Source organism: Lemur catta, chromosome 20 (assembly GCF_020740605.2).
Source record: "Lemur catta isolate mLemCat1 chromosome 20, mLemCat1.pri, whole genome shotgun sequence".
NCBI classification, from domain to species: domain Eukaryota; kingdom Metazoa; phylum Chordata; class Mammalia; order Primates; family Lemuridae; genus Lemur; species Lemur catta.
Window position 1 is genome coordinate 5,955,719 of NC_059147.1, and position 16,174 is coordinate 5,971,892.

Below are 16,174 nucleotides of genomic sequence, written 5' to 3' on the forward strand. Positions count from 1 at the left end.
CATAGCGAGAACCCGTCTCTACAAAAAATAAAAAAATTAGCCAGGCATGGTGGCATGTACCTGCAGTCCCAGCTACTCGGGAGGCTGAGGCAGGAGGATCGTTTGAGCCTAGGAGTTTGGGGTTGCTGTGAGCTATCATGACACCACTGTACTCTAGCCCCAGCAACAGAGTGAGATCCTACCTCAAAAAAAAAAAAAAAAAAGAAGAAGAAGAAGAAGAACCATATTCAAGGTCACCACCCACAAACATACCCCACCACACAGCCCCTCTCCCTAAATGACAACCGCTCGGAAGTGCCCCCACTCCTAGAACACACCGGTCTGGGGACAGAGGCACTGCCTCCACTTTCCAGCAGTGACAGCATCCACAGGGACGAGGGTTGTACCCAAGGCCACCATTCCAGGAGGAGCTGACCTCAGGATGGACAGGTGGTGCTGCCCTTGGGCCCCAAATTCTCAACAGCACTAGACTCATTCATTCCCGCAGTAACATCTGCTGGGAGCCCTCTGCCCAGCCTCAGCCTGGCGTGGTCCTCTCTGGAATGGTCTTTGTCGGCTGTCAAGTGTCCACCTTTCCCTGCAGATGTGTGTTTCATGAGGGCGGCAATGTCCACTTACCGTGTCCCCAGTACAGTGCTAGCACGCAGCAGGGTTGGTGGCCTCTGTCCACGACCAGTGTTGAGCAGACCCACACGCCTGGCCGGGAAAGGCTGCTAGTGCATTTTCACATCAGTTCCAAACTTTCAAAGCAGAGGCAATTTCCAAACAACGTCTTGTGCCAAAGCCCAACGTATAAAGCAGACGTTTTAAGGTGAACAGCGCTGACTAGTCTGGCATCAAAGCCCCTCAGTCTGACGGGTCCCAGTACCCTACACACATACAGTAGCCCCAAACACACCTCTGGGAACAGCTAGAAAACCAGTGCACAGTAGAAGAGTGTGGAGGCATCCCAGGTAGGAAATTGTTCAGAGTACCGTGTGCACAGTTCCCAGTGGTCTATCCTGTCATCGGGCAAACCTAAGACCTGGGGGAAACAACTCCTCACGTGTCCCATCCATGTCAGGGAAGCCCTCCCAGACGGGGTCACACCTTTACTGGGCGGTAATGAATTTCTCAGGGATGCTATAAGGCCAGGTCGTTTCCCGCACACTTTCAAGGAATATCCGACTCCCTTCCAGTGCTCCAGGCTTTGGGGTATTCCTGGCTCCCTGTCCCCGTGGAGGTCATTAGTGGGGTCCTGGTAGGAAGCGGGCAGGAGTATCAGTGGGTACCACCAGCATCGATGAGGACAGCTGGGGACCCCGCAGAGACGTCTGAGCCTGGCGGGAGAAGCGTCCACCAGGGAAAGGAGCCCTGCCCAGGGCCAGAGCACAGTTAGCTACCACTTCTTATTTCTGGCACCGACACCCACATACAGCCCCAGCGTCTCACGTTTTCCTTTCTCCACCTAGAAACGACACCAATCTCAAAAGTGAAGCTGAGAGACAGGAGAATCGCCTTGATTCTGAAGGGCTGGAGGAAAAGCCAGCTTCAGCGGTGATGGGGACAGGATCCCATCTGAGAGCCACAGGGACTCAAGAAAACCCTGCCCAGCAGAACAGACGGCTGCTCTGTTACATTTAGAAAATGGAAGATTGGCTGGGTGCAGTGGCTCACGCCTGTAATCCCCGCACTCTGGGAGGCCGAGGTGGGAGGATCGTTTGCAGTCAGGAACTTGAGATCAGACCCCGTCTCTACTAAAAACAGAAAAACCAGCCAGGCATGGTAGTGCATTCCTGTAGTCCCAGCTACTCGGGAGGCTGAGGCAGGAGGATTGCTTGACTCCAGGAGTCTGAGGTTGCTGTGAGCTAGGCTGATGCCATGGCACTCTAGCCTGGGTGACAGAGCGAGACTCTATCTCAAGAAAACAAAAAAAATAAATAAATAAAACAAAAAAAAACTGTATCTATACATGAAAAATAATACATGTCAGAGGGTTAAGTACTCATGGCTTAGAAAACAAAAAAAAATTTAAAAAAAAGAAAATGGAAGATCAATTGGCTGATTGTTTTTAAGGTAAATGACCATATTTCACTGTCTTATAGTTAAGGTTCCATGTCAATTCTTGGCTAAATCAAAAAATACACCAGGGTCCAAGAGCGAGACTCCATCTCTACAAAAAATAGAAAAATTAACCAGGCAGGGAGGCGCATGCCTGTAGTCCCAGCTGCTTGGGAGGCTGAGGTGGGAGGATCGCTTGAGCCCAGAGTTTGAGGTTGCTGTGAGCTATGATGATGCCACGGCACTCTAGCCCAGGCAACAGACAAAGACCCTGTCAAAAAAGAGAAAGAAAAGAAAAGAAAAGAAAAGAAAAGAAAAGAAAAGAAAAGAAAAGAAAAGAAAAGAAAAGAAAAGAGACACCAGGGTCCATTATTTTCTCAAGTGAGATGACCATCAACAGCCCAGGGTCCTGAAGAGGTCCGACTTGGTCACCAAATACCTATGTGACCATCAAGCAATCACCTTTCCTTCTTCTTGCCTCAGCATTTCCCATGGGGAAATGAGGGCAGTGAAAAAGCTAATCCCATAGGTCCCTTCCAATTCTGATTCTAGAATTATAAATTAACCATCACCTCTCCTCAGATTGAAATATCACAAATTCCAAATGACTGGGGTTTGAATTACCAATCCCCCAGAAGTCTAAAACTGTTAAGAGTCTTCTTAAGTCCTCTTAAGTTTTTTCATATCTGTTCCCTCCAGAGGTTGAGGACAAAGACTTGGTCTAGTCAGGGCTAGGCAGGCACAGGTGCCACTAGAGGGCAAGTCATAGCTGTTGCCCAAACATCTGGCTTCAAAATTCCAAGATGGCATGAGGAGCAGGGAAAGTGAGAACTCTGGGTCATAATCTATTCCCCACCAGAAAATTTTCCACCAAGCAGGTGACAGGTATCCTTTAGAATGCTGGTCTGAGGTTTCAGGCCCTCTTCCGCAAACCAGCATCCAAGGGGTTTCATCACCAGCCGCAGTGGAGGAAGATCAGGAAGGGTGTGTAAGAAATACAGATGCTACTAACTCCCTCTGCAAATCTCAGAACCTGGAAATGTGCCAGCCCCTGGAGCATGGCTGCCACACCCCAGGGAATGCACATCCCCCCAGCACCCACCCACCCTAGACACCCCAAACACACATACACACACACACACACACACACACACACACACACACACACAAAATTTGTGAAGTCTTAAGTTGCTCCTATCAAACTGCTGTCTTGCACACCTTCTCCAAGGCACCAAGTAAATGGAAAATAGAGCTCCAGTCGGGTCTAGCAAAAACAGCTCCCAGCCACCCTTCTCCTGCTCAGAGAGGCAGGTCAAGCACAGAGTGGAACTGGGGCCCTCTCTGCACGGGCTGACCTTGGCCTCTGAAATCCTCCCTACCCCATCACAAGCCCTGCCTCAGAGCTCCCTCCTTCATGCAGCTTTCCACACTCGAGCTGCTTAACTCAGCACTAACAACCTCTTAATTTCTGGGTTTCCAAAAGCCCTTCCAGAAATCCAGGGTGCAGCCCCCCCCCCACTGATAGCCCACATACCACATAGTACAGTTTTGGGGGGAGCAGGGCAGGGACAGGGTGCCTCTACCTCATTCCTGCCTGCTGGAAAGCTGTTGCTTTTATTTTTAATTTTATTTAAAAGGCAGATACAGGGTACCCAAGACACCACAATAAAATGACATTAACTGTAAAATTACATTATTAATTCTTTAATCTCACTTGAGGCTTCAAGCTGTTGCTATGTCCAATTACCCGTGTAGCCACCTGTCAGAGTCCCGGTGCTACTTAGCATTACCTCCAGGACAGCGGTGGGCCCGGTGGTCCGTCAGGTCTGCCAGAGACTCGAAGTCCTGCTGACAGTGATCGCAGGTGTAAATTGACTCATCCTCCATGTCTTCATCGTCCTCATTTCTCTCCTCTTGACTTGTCACGCTGTTCCTGTCTTCCAGCGCACGGCTGGCTTTCCGATCGCACTCCGGCTCTCCTTCTAGGCCTCCTGCCAACAGGAAGAATACAGTCCATGTCAGTGGATGGGGTCTTGGGAAAGGGTTTTGAGAGAATCACCCGGCATTTATTAAGATACATTTAATTACTCTACCTCCCGGGGTCCATTATCCTTGACACCTCTCAGTATATTAATAGACGAGGTTTTTTTGTAGCATGTGGTGCCGTAATTCTCAACTAGATTCTTTAATTCTTGGTACAAATCTTCTAGGGGGATTTCTTGTCATCTTCCCTCTGGGCATGGATGCTGGGGGTTGTGACCCATCAGGGAGGTGAAAATGCCTTAGCGTTTTGTCTCCTAAAAACCCAACTCTGTTACGAACCTCTCTACAGCCTCCATCAGCTGGGCCTCATACCCCTAAACTTTTAGTTTTCCCCAAAGCCTCGCAATTTAGACCTGGGAGAATTCCTAGCCACGTTCACCTTCCACACAGCAGGCCTCCCAGTGTGATGATGTTGGCTTGCTTCTTTGCAAAAATGTCCTGATTCTGGAATAAAGGAGGCACATGCGTTTGAAGAACCGTGCATGGTCAAATCACAAGCTCACAAGGCACAACCCCTCACCTGTGACCTGGTACTGGCCCGGAGAGGGACAGCCAGCCTTGGAATGACTCAACTGATTTCTTTAAAATAAAACACCTGTTCTATGCTGAGCACTGTGCAGACAGCAGCTAATGTGTAGAGAAAAGTGAATTAATGATAATGGTGCCTTGCGTTTGTGTAGCGTCTTGTGATTGTGCCAAGCCACGACCATATACGCACAGCCCCATTTCACAGTCTCGTGCATCCCAGAACTAAAGGGGGGTCAAGAGATCATGTGGCCCAGCCCCACGCAGAGAGGGGCGGCTCCGTCACTCCCGTGTCACAGGTGAGGGACCTGGCATCCAGCCAGGGGAGGCAACATCCCCAGCACCCCACAGACACTCAGTTCGACACCTTAACTCCATGTCTAGTTCACGTTCCTGCACATCTGTGGGAAATGGAACAGAGCCTCGAAGAGATTAGTAAGACACATCAAGAACTTGTAAATCAAAGTGCAAAAGAAGCCTGGTAAATATAATACACAGAATATATCAGTAATCCTAATAAATGTCAGTGGATAGAACTTGCCCATTAAAATACAGAGACACTCGGATCGGAAAAGCCAAGTTTGTGTTGTCTCTTCCCACAGTCTATCCTGGAAAACGGATCTACCAGCCCAGAAACTGGCGACACTGATTTAAATCAAAGAAAAAGATCTCTACTATTTATACATAAAAATACTTATGCAAATGTATGTGCTTATGCAAAAACACACGTATGTGCGTGCACAAGTGTGTACATACATGACATCACAGTTACAGAAAAAGGCTTAGCACACAACCTTAAGCCCCCAAGGGCTGGTCACCAAAGCAAGAAAGAGAGACGTGAAGCGAAGAATGCGTTCAACTCACGGTAGAAACCACAGTCCTGTAAATATTTCAATTTAGAAACAGAGATTGTCATAAGGGCTCTGTTTCTCCCATCCGCACGGAACATGCACTTCCAAGCACCCGACACCAAGAACCTGGGAACGCAAATCAGCTCATCGCAGAGCCAGCTGCTGCCTCCGAGGCGGGGACGTCGCGTGACACGCCGCCTGGAGCTGCACCGAGGCAGTAAAATCAATGTTTCCATTTGTGGCCCATCAAAACATCTCTCTTCTTACCAATTAAGGGATGTACAATTTTTAGGTTCTTTTATTATCAGAAGACGCCAACTCCCTGCAATACAGAAATCCCATTAAAAGCCAGGCAGCATATTTATCTCAGGGAATCTGATCCGCTGCTGCAGCAACGGCAAGAAATAGAAAGCAAAGAAACGAGAAATATCATTTGGAGCCTTCAACATTATAAGTCATCACACAGCCATGGTTACACAGTCTAGCGCCCGTCTCTGAATTCCTCGTTTACAGTCTTTTTCCTCAATAAAAAAAATGTTCTGTGGGAGGAAAAAAAAGAACCATAATTCCAGCTTTATCTACCACACCGACTCTCCAGATAATAAGTTACAGTCAGCACCACGCTTGTGCTACTTTACTTAACACACACTTTAATGGACATATTTAAATTATCCCCTTGTTATTTTTTTTTTTTGGCCATATTTACTTGGCAGCACTTTCTATAATAGCTCATCTAATCCACAACTGGAACCACGAACATTACAATGTATTTGATCTCTTTAAATCTGGTACATCCTGTTGACTCAGGAGTAGATAAATCAGAATGTCAACTCTCAGGTTTTATAAGGCAAAAACCCATAAAGTCATCCAAGAGTATAAATCTGTTTTAAGGAACTGTCACCTCCCCTACGGCTGGGGCTACTAATGGGCAGGCCGGGCGGCCGGGCAGCAGGCGGCGGGCGGGGAGGACGGCGGGGCGCGAAGGTGGAAGCAAGCTCAGAGCAGACGGCGGCACGGACCCGCCACCTGGGCCCCCAGGGTCCAGAGGTCGCCCAGCCTGACCCCAGGAAGGTGATGTCAGAGAGAAAAGACTCCCTGGCCTGAAGACATTTTGGGGAGCGGGTCCTCCCAGAAGACCCAAGGCCCCGCTGCTGAGTCTGCAGAACAGGAGCCCTCGGTCCCGGGCAGGGCTGCTCTCTGCAAGGCACTTTCATGCCTGGAAGTATCTGAGCCTCACGGTGACGAAAGAGGGTAAATGGTGCTACTTTCCATCTGCAGATGAGAAAACCGAGGCTCTGCGTGGTGACCCAGACGCACGGGAGGAATCGAACCTGACAGTCCTGCTGTTACTTAAGCAGCACACCTTTCCCGGAGGCCCGCTGGAGCCCCAAGCTCTCCCAGGCCCAGGAGACGGGATCTCGGAGGACAAAGCGCTCTGAGGACACCGGTCCTATCTGGAGACTCTCTGGGGTCTCCTCTTTCCTGGGCCCCCCAGCAGTTGCTCAGTAAGCCCCTGGGGACCAAATGATTGGACCCTCCCTACTCCTTTGATCCAGCCTGCCTGTCCCCCAGTCCTGCCCTGTCCAGCCCAGAGGCCCTGATGGCCCCGCCCTGAGGCTGTGCGTCACCTGAGCAAGCACAGAGGCGGCAGCCCAGAGCCAAGCACCTGGCCTGCTGAGCCCCAGCCGACCTGCTGGCCCCTCCAACCGCCCGGGCCTGAGGCGCAAAGTCAGCAGGCTGAGGAGAAGGCGGCCAGCTCACTTCTTTCTGCACAGGCCTCCGGGGCCGGGAAGGACTTCCAGAAAGCAGCCCCTTCCCAGTCTTCCTGGGGGCCGTCTGCACAGCATGAAGAAGAGCTCGCCCAGGGAAAGTGCACGCTGAACGGATCTTGAATCAGAGCCCTGGCCCTCGGGGCCACGTGTGGGGCCGTAAACGCTGGCCTGCCCGTGCAGGGGACAAAGCTCCCCTCCTCCCCAGAGCCCACGCCCCACCCTGGACCACTTATAGCGTGGCTGTTTGCCAACGTGCACACCTCCAGCCTGTTGCCCAGGCATCTCCCAAGCGCACTAGCATTGTCTGAGCACTTGCCGTATGCCTGGCACTTCCCAACACAGGCAGCCCTGTGAGTTGTCACCGTCCTATCCCTGCATCACAGGTGCAGAAACTGGGGCTCCGTAAGGTGACAAAGATTAAGCAAGGCCACCAGGGAGTGGCAGGGCCAGGCTTCAAGCCCCTCGAGCTCTGTCTCTGCTACACCTGCTCCTCCAGGCAGAGACTTGATGGAAAACTGAGCAGAGTTTGGGGAATCTGTAGACCCCGCACACTCCGGGGTAGGGTCCTAACCACAGCCCCTGGGCTCAGCCAGGCTCGGTGACCTCTCTGGCTCATCACTCGTCTGCACGGCCACAAAGACCTTCTGTCAGCTCCTTGAATTGCCAAGTTTCCTCTGCCAAGGGCTTCACACTCCTCTTACCCACCTGGAAGATTTCTCCTAGCTCTACACCTGCCTCACAGGTATCTCCCCGCAGGCCTGAACAGGTCCCCACTGTCCTTCCCCAGGGGCTCCTCCCTTCTCAGAGGTCGGGGCACTTAGCATGATGCGCACTCCTACCTTTGGGGGCTACTGTTACCTGTCTCCCTGTGGCAGACTGCGCCGGCCAAAGACTGCCACAACACCGCCCCCCCCCCCCCGCTTTTCCTCAGTGAGACCTTGCCTCCCCCTGCAAGACAAGGGATCTATCTAATCCCCCTCTGGGCTGCCTGGCCTTAGTGACTCCCCTGACCAATAGGATGCAGCAGAAGTGAAGTTCCAGACCCCTGCGGCTAGGGCAGGAGGCCTGCAGCCTCCACTGCTCTCTCAGAACACTCCCCCTCGGAACCAGCTACCACACTGTGCGAAGCCCACGCCGCACGGGGAGAGCCCACTGGGCTCCCAGCCTCCAGCACCGACTGGGGCCGTGGGGTGACCGTCTAGGACATCCGGCCCAGACGAGCCTCCAGGTGGCTGTAGCCCAAGCACCACACAGCTGCCACTGCACAAGAAATGCCCCGAGAGACTTCCAAGTGAACATAGCCCAGAGAAATTCGAGAAATAATAATAAAGTGTTGCTTTAGGCCATCAAGTTTGGGGTGGCTTGTGACCCAGCAACAGACAGCCAGAACCCCACCACCACCAGAGTGTAAGCCCCACGAGGGCAGGGGCCGTGTCTGAGTGGCCCCGTGCCCTCCCCAGCCCCTGGCACACAGGTGGGCACACGGTGGGGTCTCAACGGCTGTTAGGTGAATGGATGAACGGAGTCGGTTTCAAAGAAGCAGGTCTGCGGGAGGGGTGGTTCCAGCGCTATTGATTATCTGATAAGTATTGGGTTGAACCAGAGAAAGATGCCATCTTTTTAAGTCAAAAGAGTTGACTATCTGCCATCTCAAATGGTTCGACCTGACATATGATGCCGCTGTTCTGTCCCACCAACTTCTTCCTGAAGCCGGGAGGGAGAGGGTACGCCCACGCCAGTGAGCCCCCCACACCACGCCCACTGGACCCAGAGTCCCTGGACCTAAGGTGTGGGCTCGGGGGACTCTCTACGAGCAAAGAGAAGATATAACAAAACCTTCCACCTTGATCACTTTTCGTTAGAAAGCAGTGAACTTTTCCACCCCCGAGCCACTGCCCTTACGAAAGGGCTTTCACTGGAGGTGGCAACTGAGAGAGGGCAGTGGGACCTCACAAAAAGGGCCGTGTGGCAGGAGAAGCGGCCCCGGCCTTCTCAGGGGAGGGGCAGCACAGACCTTGCTGGTGACGGAGGGAGGTGGCCCAGCCCCGCTGCCCCCCTCCCCCGCGCGATGCCGACCACTCCTGGTGCCACTGCACATTTACATCGCCCCACTTTGATTGTCACAGAACCCAGCTGCAGTGGGTACAATGGACAGCCCCACTCTGCAGACGGGAAAACAAACCGAGGCTCAGGACCACACACAGGCACACGCTGGCAAGGGCAGAGCTGGACCCGAACCCAGGTCTTCTGGACTCTAGATCCTGCCTCTTAGCCACCACATGGGAGGGCCGGAAAGGGAAAGCCTACTAAGGGCTGGGCAGGGGACAGCTGGCCGAGTCCAGCGCCAGGAAAAGGGGAAAGGAGAGAGGCCCCAGGGGGCCAGGCTGCCCATGGGCTGCCAGGTCTGGGAACAGGACATTTCCTACCTTCTCAGAAAGGCTTCGCGAGGGTATGAGTCAGGGCCGTGGGGGCCTCACCTCCTCCCCAGGGCCAGCCGAGAGGACCAGCCAGAAATACCAGCGAGAAACTCTCCTTCTCGGCCCGGCCAGCAGGATCAGAAAGAATCCCCCGCAGCAGGGGGCCCCCGCTGCTCCCTGGGGGGAAGCCCGGGGCCCAGCTGGCCAGCACAGAGCCCTGGGCACCCTGAGAACTTCCTGGGGACCGCTGGGGACCTCTGGGGCCTCAGGGCTGAGCGGCCACAGCGTGAAGGCGGGGGGCCAGGAGCCGCCTCCCTGCACCCAGGCAGAGAAGGCGCGGACGGGGCTCGCCGGGCGGAGACGCACCAGCGCCGGCACCGCGAGCGTCAGTCCATTCGGTCCTTCGCTCGTCCCCAAGTATCAGTGGAGCGCCGGCATGTGCCAGGCACCACGCACACATGTTTGCTGCCACATACGGTGCTCCCCGGCCCTGTGTGTCCAGGTGGCCTCAAAGCCTGCACAGAAAGGATGCTTAATCAACACGGGAGAGAGAATGGTAAAGAGAGGAGGAACTGAACGCCAAAGAGGAGGCCTACGCAGCCAGGGCCGGGCAGGGACCAGGTCCAGCCGTAGCTCTAGAGCCCCTCACCCTGCCACGTGGGAGACCCTGACCAAGCCATGTCTCCTGTCAGAGCCTGGTCCTGGTGACACCGTCCTCTCTGACCTCGCAAGGTGGAGGTGAGGCTCACCTGCATGGGTGGCCATCGTGGGGTGTACACACAGCCGGGCACCCTGTAGGTGGCACTTGCAGGGTTTCCAGGGGCCACGGGGAGGCTGGAGCAGGGCTGAGTGGGATGAAGGGCGAGGGGACAGCGGAGACCGCGGCACAGAGAGAGGACGGCCAGGAAGGGTGCCAGGTGCGAGTGCGGAGGGCTGGCGAGTCCCAGAGAGGCTTCCCCAGGTCTCACTTGCCCCGGTCGGGCCGTGACAGGTGTCACCCACCCCTGCAGAAAGCGGAACCACCGCCGGCGAATTCTAGGCACACCCAGGGGTTGACCAGGAGCTCGACTGTGCGGGGAGCGTCGGGCCGCCGGCATAAGGAGTTCAGTGGGGCTGACAGAACCAAGTCGCTGAAATAAGGACGGTCACGAAATAACGACACACACGGGCAGCAGACAGCAGGACTCACGTTCCGGGGACTGTCAGGACGGCAGGGAAAGAGCCCAGCCGTGTGGGTCCAAATCCATATTCCACCAGTCAGCAGCTAGGGGAGCCTGAACAAGTCACTTACCCTCTCTGGGACTCACTGAATTAAGCTAAATGATTTTAATGAGGTGATACATCAAGTTTCTATATAGTAAAACTTGAGAAATTGGTAGCTTATGATGACTGCCTTGCTGCTGCTGTGGTGAGTCAACCAACTCAAACCAAGGCGCACCCAGCGTGTCACAGCCCAGAGCAGCGGACGCCACACAAGAGGGGTCTGGCAGGAAGACCCTCGTGCTCCTGAGGCCAGAGAAGGACGAGGAGCATCGGGGCACACACCCCCCTGAGAGGCACAAAAGTGGCCACGTAGACCACAAAAAGGAAAACCACTCAGCCAGGAAAGGAAAGTCCTGGGTTCCAGTCCACGCTGTCCCCCGCCCAGAGAGTGTGACCTTGAGTAAGGTACAAGCCACCTCCCCTGGGAAGCAGCGCGGTCTGTGACTGGGGTCTGCAAGGGACAGGCCCTGGGCCAAGGCCTGGGGACACAGCACGGATGTGTTCACACCCCCAAGCCCACTTTCCCTGTCCTCACCCCCCGCAGGTAGCTGAGGGGAAACCAGTGCAGGAAGGTGTCTGCCATTTGCAAAGACTTCACCCTGGAGCAACTTTTTTTTTAACAGAAACGTACATTCCATTTTAACAGCCTGTATGTTTCCTACAAACGTGTTCCCGAGGGCAGGAAGCACCTCCAGAACCCAGCGCCAGGTCAAAGCCCCGGCTCAGCCTCTGCCTGGTATCTGCTCGGGCCCTGCCGTGAGCCTTTCCGTGCCGGGGCGGTTGTGGCCGGGCGGGTGGCGCTTGCCAGCCCCAATCAGCCGCCCTGCCTGTGCACCCACGGCCAGCCCAGACTCCGCCAGGCAGCCATTATTTATCTTCAGGTTTAAAATATTTGCAGTGCAGGCAGCGGGGTAACATTTAACACTCAGCCTAAAGGGTCCCCTTGGCAGCAGAGCTGTAGGCAAATATTTTAACACATAATTTGCTGTCCAAGTTCTGCTTCTTAAATAAGGAAGCGACTTCAGGACGGCTGTCTGGGGAGCGCCTGTTGTCCCCGGCAGTGCCGATGGCTCTGCAGATGGAATCGCAAGCCCAGGTCGGTCAGAGACGCCGAGCCTGGCCTGGGCTGCATCACACAAGCCTCGCAGGGATGCTCCATCCCGGCTGGCCGTGAGGGACTGGACACCGGACAAGCCTCTGCACAGGCCCACAGCTGACCACAGAAATGACTAGAACCTTCCAGAGGATGCCTCTTCAGTTGTCAGGGATTCTAGAACCTGCGGCCAAAAAGACTGACAGAGTCGTGGCAATGGCTTCCTCTGAGAACAGACCCTCCGATTCACTCGTACCCTTCATCTCAGCGCCGTGGTCCAATGAGGGAGATGTCCCCATCAGCCCTATTTTACAGAGGGCAAAACTGAGGCTCACAGGGGTAAGAAGGCCCACTCTGCTGTCATCACTCAGGAACAAGCGGGCCACCAAAGCTCACAACTCCAATGCTGCCACCACCACTACACAAATCATACAAATGAGTGGAACAGGCTGAACTGGGCCGGGGCTGGGCGAAGAAGCCCACCCACGGAAGTGGTCCCGGCTCAGCCCCCCCCCAGATGCTCACCACGCGGACAAGTGACACCTGGCAGAACCACATCTGCTGCTTTGTTTTAAAGAAGGAAATCCACGTCTTTATGTAAAATCTCTGTAATTCTAAATGTTGACTTCAAGTTTTAAGAAACACAGTTTGGGCCGAACAATACACCTTGAGGGCTGGGTACAGCCCACGGCACCTGCTGAGGGTCTCTGCCCTAGGGCATGGCCAGGATGCGCCACCAGTGCCCCTGGATCACGGGGTCACCTGCTCACTCCTCAACCAGGCAGGGAGGCTGGCTGGGCAGTGATGAAAGTGTCTCTTCTTTGGAGATTTAGGACCTGAGTCCAAGTCCGTTTCTGTGTGAGACCTTGGTTACTTATACTTCTGAGCCTCAGTTTCCTCACCTAGAGAATGAGGATGGTACCACCTCCTGCTCAGGCTGTAGGAGCTCCCTGTGGGGGCCACCTTCTAGGGGACCTCGCTCCAGGTCTCTGCCACCCAGTTCCCGTCAGGAATCTGCTCCCCAAAAGCTGGAGCCATATCAGATGCAAATGCTCCTGATTTTCAGTCAATCGACAAACATTCACTGAGCACCTACCATGTGCCAGCCCCTGTTTCCGGTGCTGCAGACACATCAAAGAACAAAGCACAGCTCCTTAACTGAGCGAGGCTGACCCTCTGTCACCAGCACCTTGCTTTCTAGGGGTGTTCCATAAACAAAGCAATGCAGACTCCACCCTCCCCGGGTGGTTCAAGTTCTCAGCCCAACCCACAGAGGCAAAGAGAGATGGCAACTTCCCCCGCCCCATGGCACACCTGCACTTGGCTCCCCACCATGCCGGGTAAGGAATGGGCAGAAAGAAAACAAGGCAGATGAGAGGGAGGGAAGGCAGCTGGGGCGGGGGAAGAAAAATCAATCACAGGTGCCCCCACCAAAAAGAAACCATATTTTTCCAGCAAGTAGTTAATGGTGTCGCTCCTCCAAGCCTTCCAATCTTAATAAAACTGATCTCGCCACATGCAGTAATGAAGAACAGTCGGACAAAGCCACCCTGGAACCATGAAAATTGTGCCCCGTTCGTCCTCGTGACCTCCTGAGGCGGTGACGATCCGGCCCTCCCCTCGCTGTCATGTTCCGTCTCAGGGAAGGGAGACGGAGGTGCGCAGGGAGGAAGGATGTCAGGCCAGTGTGGGGAGCGCGATAAATCCGGCTAATTTGTGGCCAGCGCCAGCGCCTGACACTCCTAATTGCTCCTGGTCCTGGAGCCGAACTCAAGGCGACGAAGCTGGGGCACAAATTACCCCCTTGTGGTAGCTGCAGCAAGAGGAGCTCCTCTTTCTGGGGAGAAGGAAAAGGGGGCAGAAGAGGGGTCTGCACCCCAGAAACAGCACCAGCAGCCAGGCTAAGGGATCTTGGTGCAGGGTCAAAGACAAACACAGGTGGTGTGGACAGAGAGCCCGGGGGCCGCTGGAGGTTGCTGTGGGTTCCAGGCAAGATGAGCCCTCTCTGGGCCTGGGTCACCCCATCTGCAATTTAAGGCATGGACCACGGAGAAGCCATTTCTCAAACAGTGCACCTCAGTGACTTGTCGCTGTGCCAGGGGCAGGCCCCAGGGCAGAACTTCAAGGCATCGGCTCCACCCTGGGGGAGTCCTGCCTCCTCTGCCTTCCGCAGGGCACCCCCGTGACCCCGCTCCGCAGGGAGATCTCCACCATTGGACTGAAAGCTCACGGGAGCCCCCCCCAGCTCCCCCATCCCCCCCACCCCATCCTCCAGGTCTCAGCTCAGTGAATCTCCACCCCCACGGAGTCAGGCCCCCCGGGGAGCTCAGGGGGCTTGGGCACCTTTCCTGCCCCCACAGGAATCGCATTTTCATGCGCAGGATACGCAAACGTCTCCCGCAGGTGAGCATGCTGCAGGTGGGCAGGGTCCACATCAGTTTATCCACCCTGCCTCCCCCTCTCCCACCCCTCGGCACCCAGCACGGGGCCTGGTACACAGCAGGTGCTCAATAAGGATCTGTTGAATGAGGCAGTCTGGAAAAGCTCTGCCCACCCTGACATTTAAAGATCCAGCCACAGGTCTGTATCTCTGGGGAGGGTTGAGACAACAGGAATAGGCCGGGAAGGGACACTGGCCCTGCCAGCTGCCCCAGGGTGCGGGGAGCCAAGGGTTCCCTGGTTTGGGGCTCACCAGCCACCAGCCCAGGCTCCAGGTCCTCCACTGCAGCCCAGAGGCCAGCTGCTCCCTCCCCACCAATGACCCTCCAGCCAGGGGCCTCCCGTCCCATTCCCAGGTGGGCCTGGGGGACAAGGAGCCTCCCTCCTTCCAGTCCTGGCACAGAGGCAGTGTAAAAGCCCTTTAAAAAGTAACTGGTGGCTGCGCACGGAGACAGCCTGGTGTGCGGTCACCTTCCAGGGATGCTGAAGTGCACCTGGGGAAGGGAGCAGGCCTGATGGAGCGGTTCCCACCACGCTGCTCCACCAAGGGGGAAGGCAAATGGCGGCACACACTCGGCTTCCGAGGGGCCAGCACCCCCACCCCACGTGGAGGGCGCGGCCCCCAGCCCACGGCCAAGGGCCCGTGCGGGTAGTGGGCTCCCTCAGGAGACCATGGGGGTCTCCCCCGACGGCCTCACCCACTTGCTGAGGTCTGCCCGCTCTGCGCCCATCTCCCTCTCGTCCCCACGAGGGTGCTCAGCATCCCACAAGTGGCCGTAAGACATTCCGGGACGGCTCCAGAAACCTGGATGCCAAAAGCAGCCAGCACAAGAAAGCCAGTGGCCCGGGCAGCACAATACCGCCCACCGCAGAGGTCTGAGGGGCCTCAGGCGGGGTGACCCCCCATGGGGCGGGAGTGGATTTAGGGGGGGACTGCACTCGGCCCACACCACCAGTGAAAGCAAGGCCTGGTCGGTGGCCTAGGACTCTGGATACCCATCCCTACACAAACAGGAGCAGAGACTGGGGGAGGATTGGCCACGGGTCAAAGGTCAAGTGAGCAGCGCAAAGGAAACTTCCAGACCGACCCCCCCCCGGGGGTGCTGGCCGTCCCCTCGAGATGGCCAATATCCGTGCGATCCATACGCACGAGCACACCCCACCCCCCACCCCAGGCTCATCCTCAACCGTCACTTAACTCGGATTTCAAACTGCTCCCGATGTTCTTTAGTCAACATGAAGCAGAAACCTTTTATTAAATGCTGCTAATTTTTTATTGATCACACTGTGAATCATTTCATTTTCCATTACCGCAAATGTCTCCTGTCAGGGCTCCAGGACTACGCTTCTTTATTCAGTCTCGAGCAACTTGTCACTTTTAATCAGTCTTCAGTTTCACTATGGCTCAAAAATTAGAAAGCGGGCTCTCTGCATCATTATTGCTTTTGTTTAAAAAAAAAAAAAAAGTTTCCATACAGGAAAGGTTATTATACTCGGAATAAATATACATGAATCAAATTCAAATGAAATTCCTCCCTGACTCTAAGCAATTTTAGCATTAGCTTTTATAATTTTTTTAGGTTTATTTTCACGGAAAGACTGTTCATAATTATTGCTCGGGCTCTCCCAAAACACTCATGCTACTAAAGTGCGAAATGTCTTCTAACACAAAGACAGATCTCTGGGAAGTAATTACAGAAATGCATTCAGGGGCAATAATTCTATATTAGC

At 54.7% G+C, this 16,174-nt stretch overlaps 1 protein-coding gene across 1 annotated transcript in view; it reads right to left on the reverse strand.

Moving 5' to 3' along the window:
- Positions 1 to 16,174, reverse strand: part of ZNF423 (zinc finger protein 423) — a 312,507-nt gene that overhangs the window by 205,632 nt on the left and 90,701 nt on the right. The window contains exon 3 of the mRNA XM_045533248.1: positions 3,831 to 4,031. Within this exon, the coding sequence (XP_045389204.1) occupies positions 3,831 to 4,031 (201 nt within the window). The remainder of the gene's footprint in view (positions 1 to 3,830; positions 4,032 to 16,174) is intronic.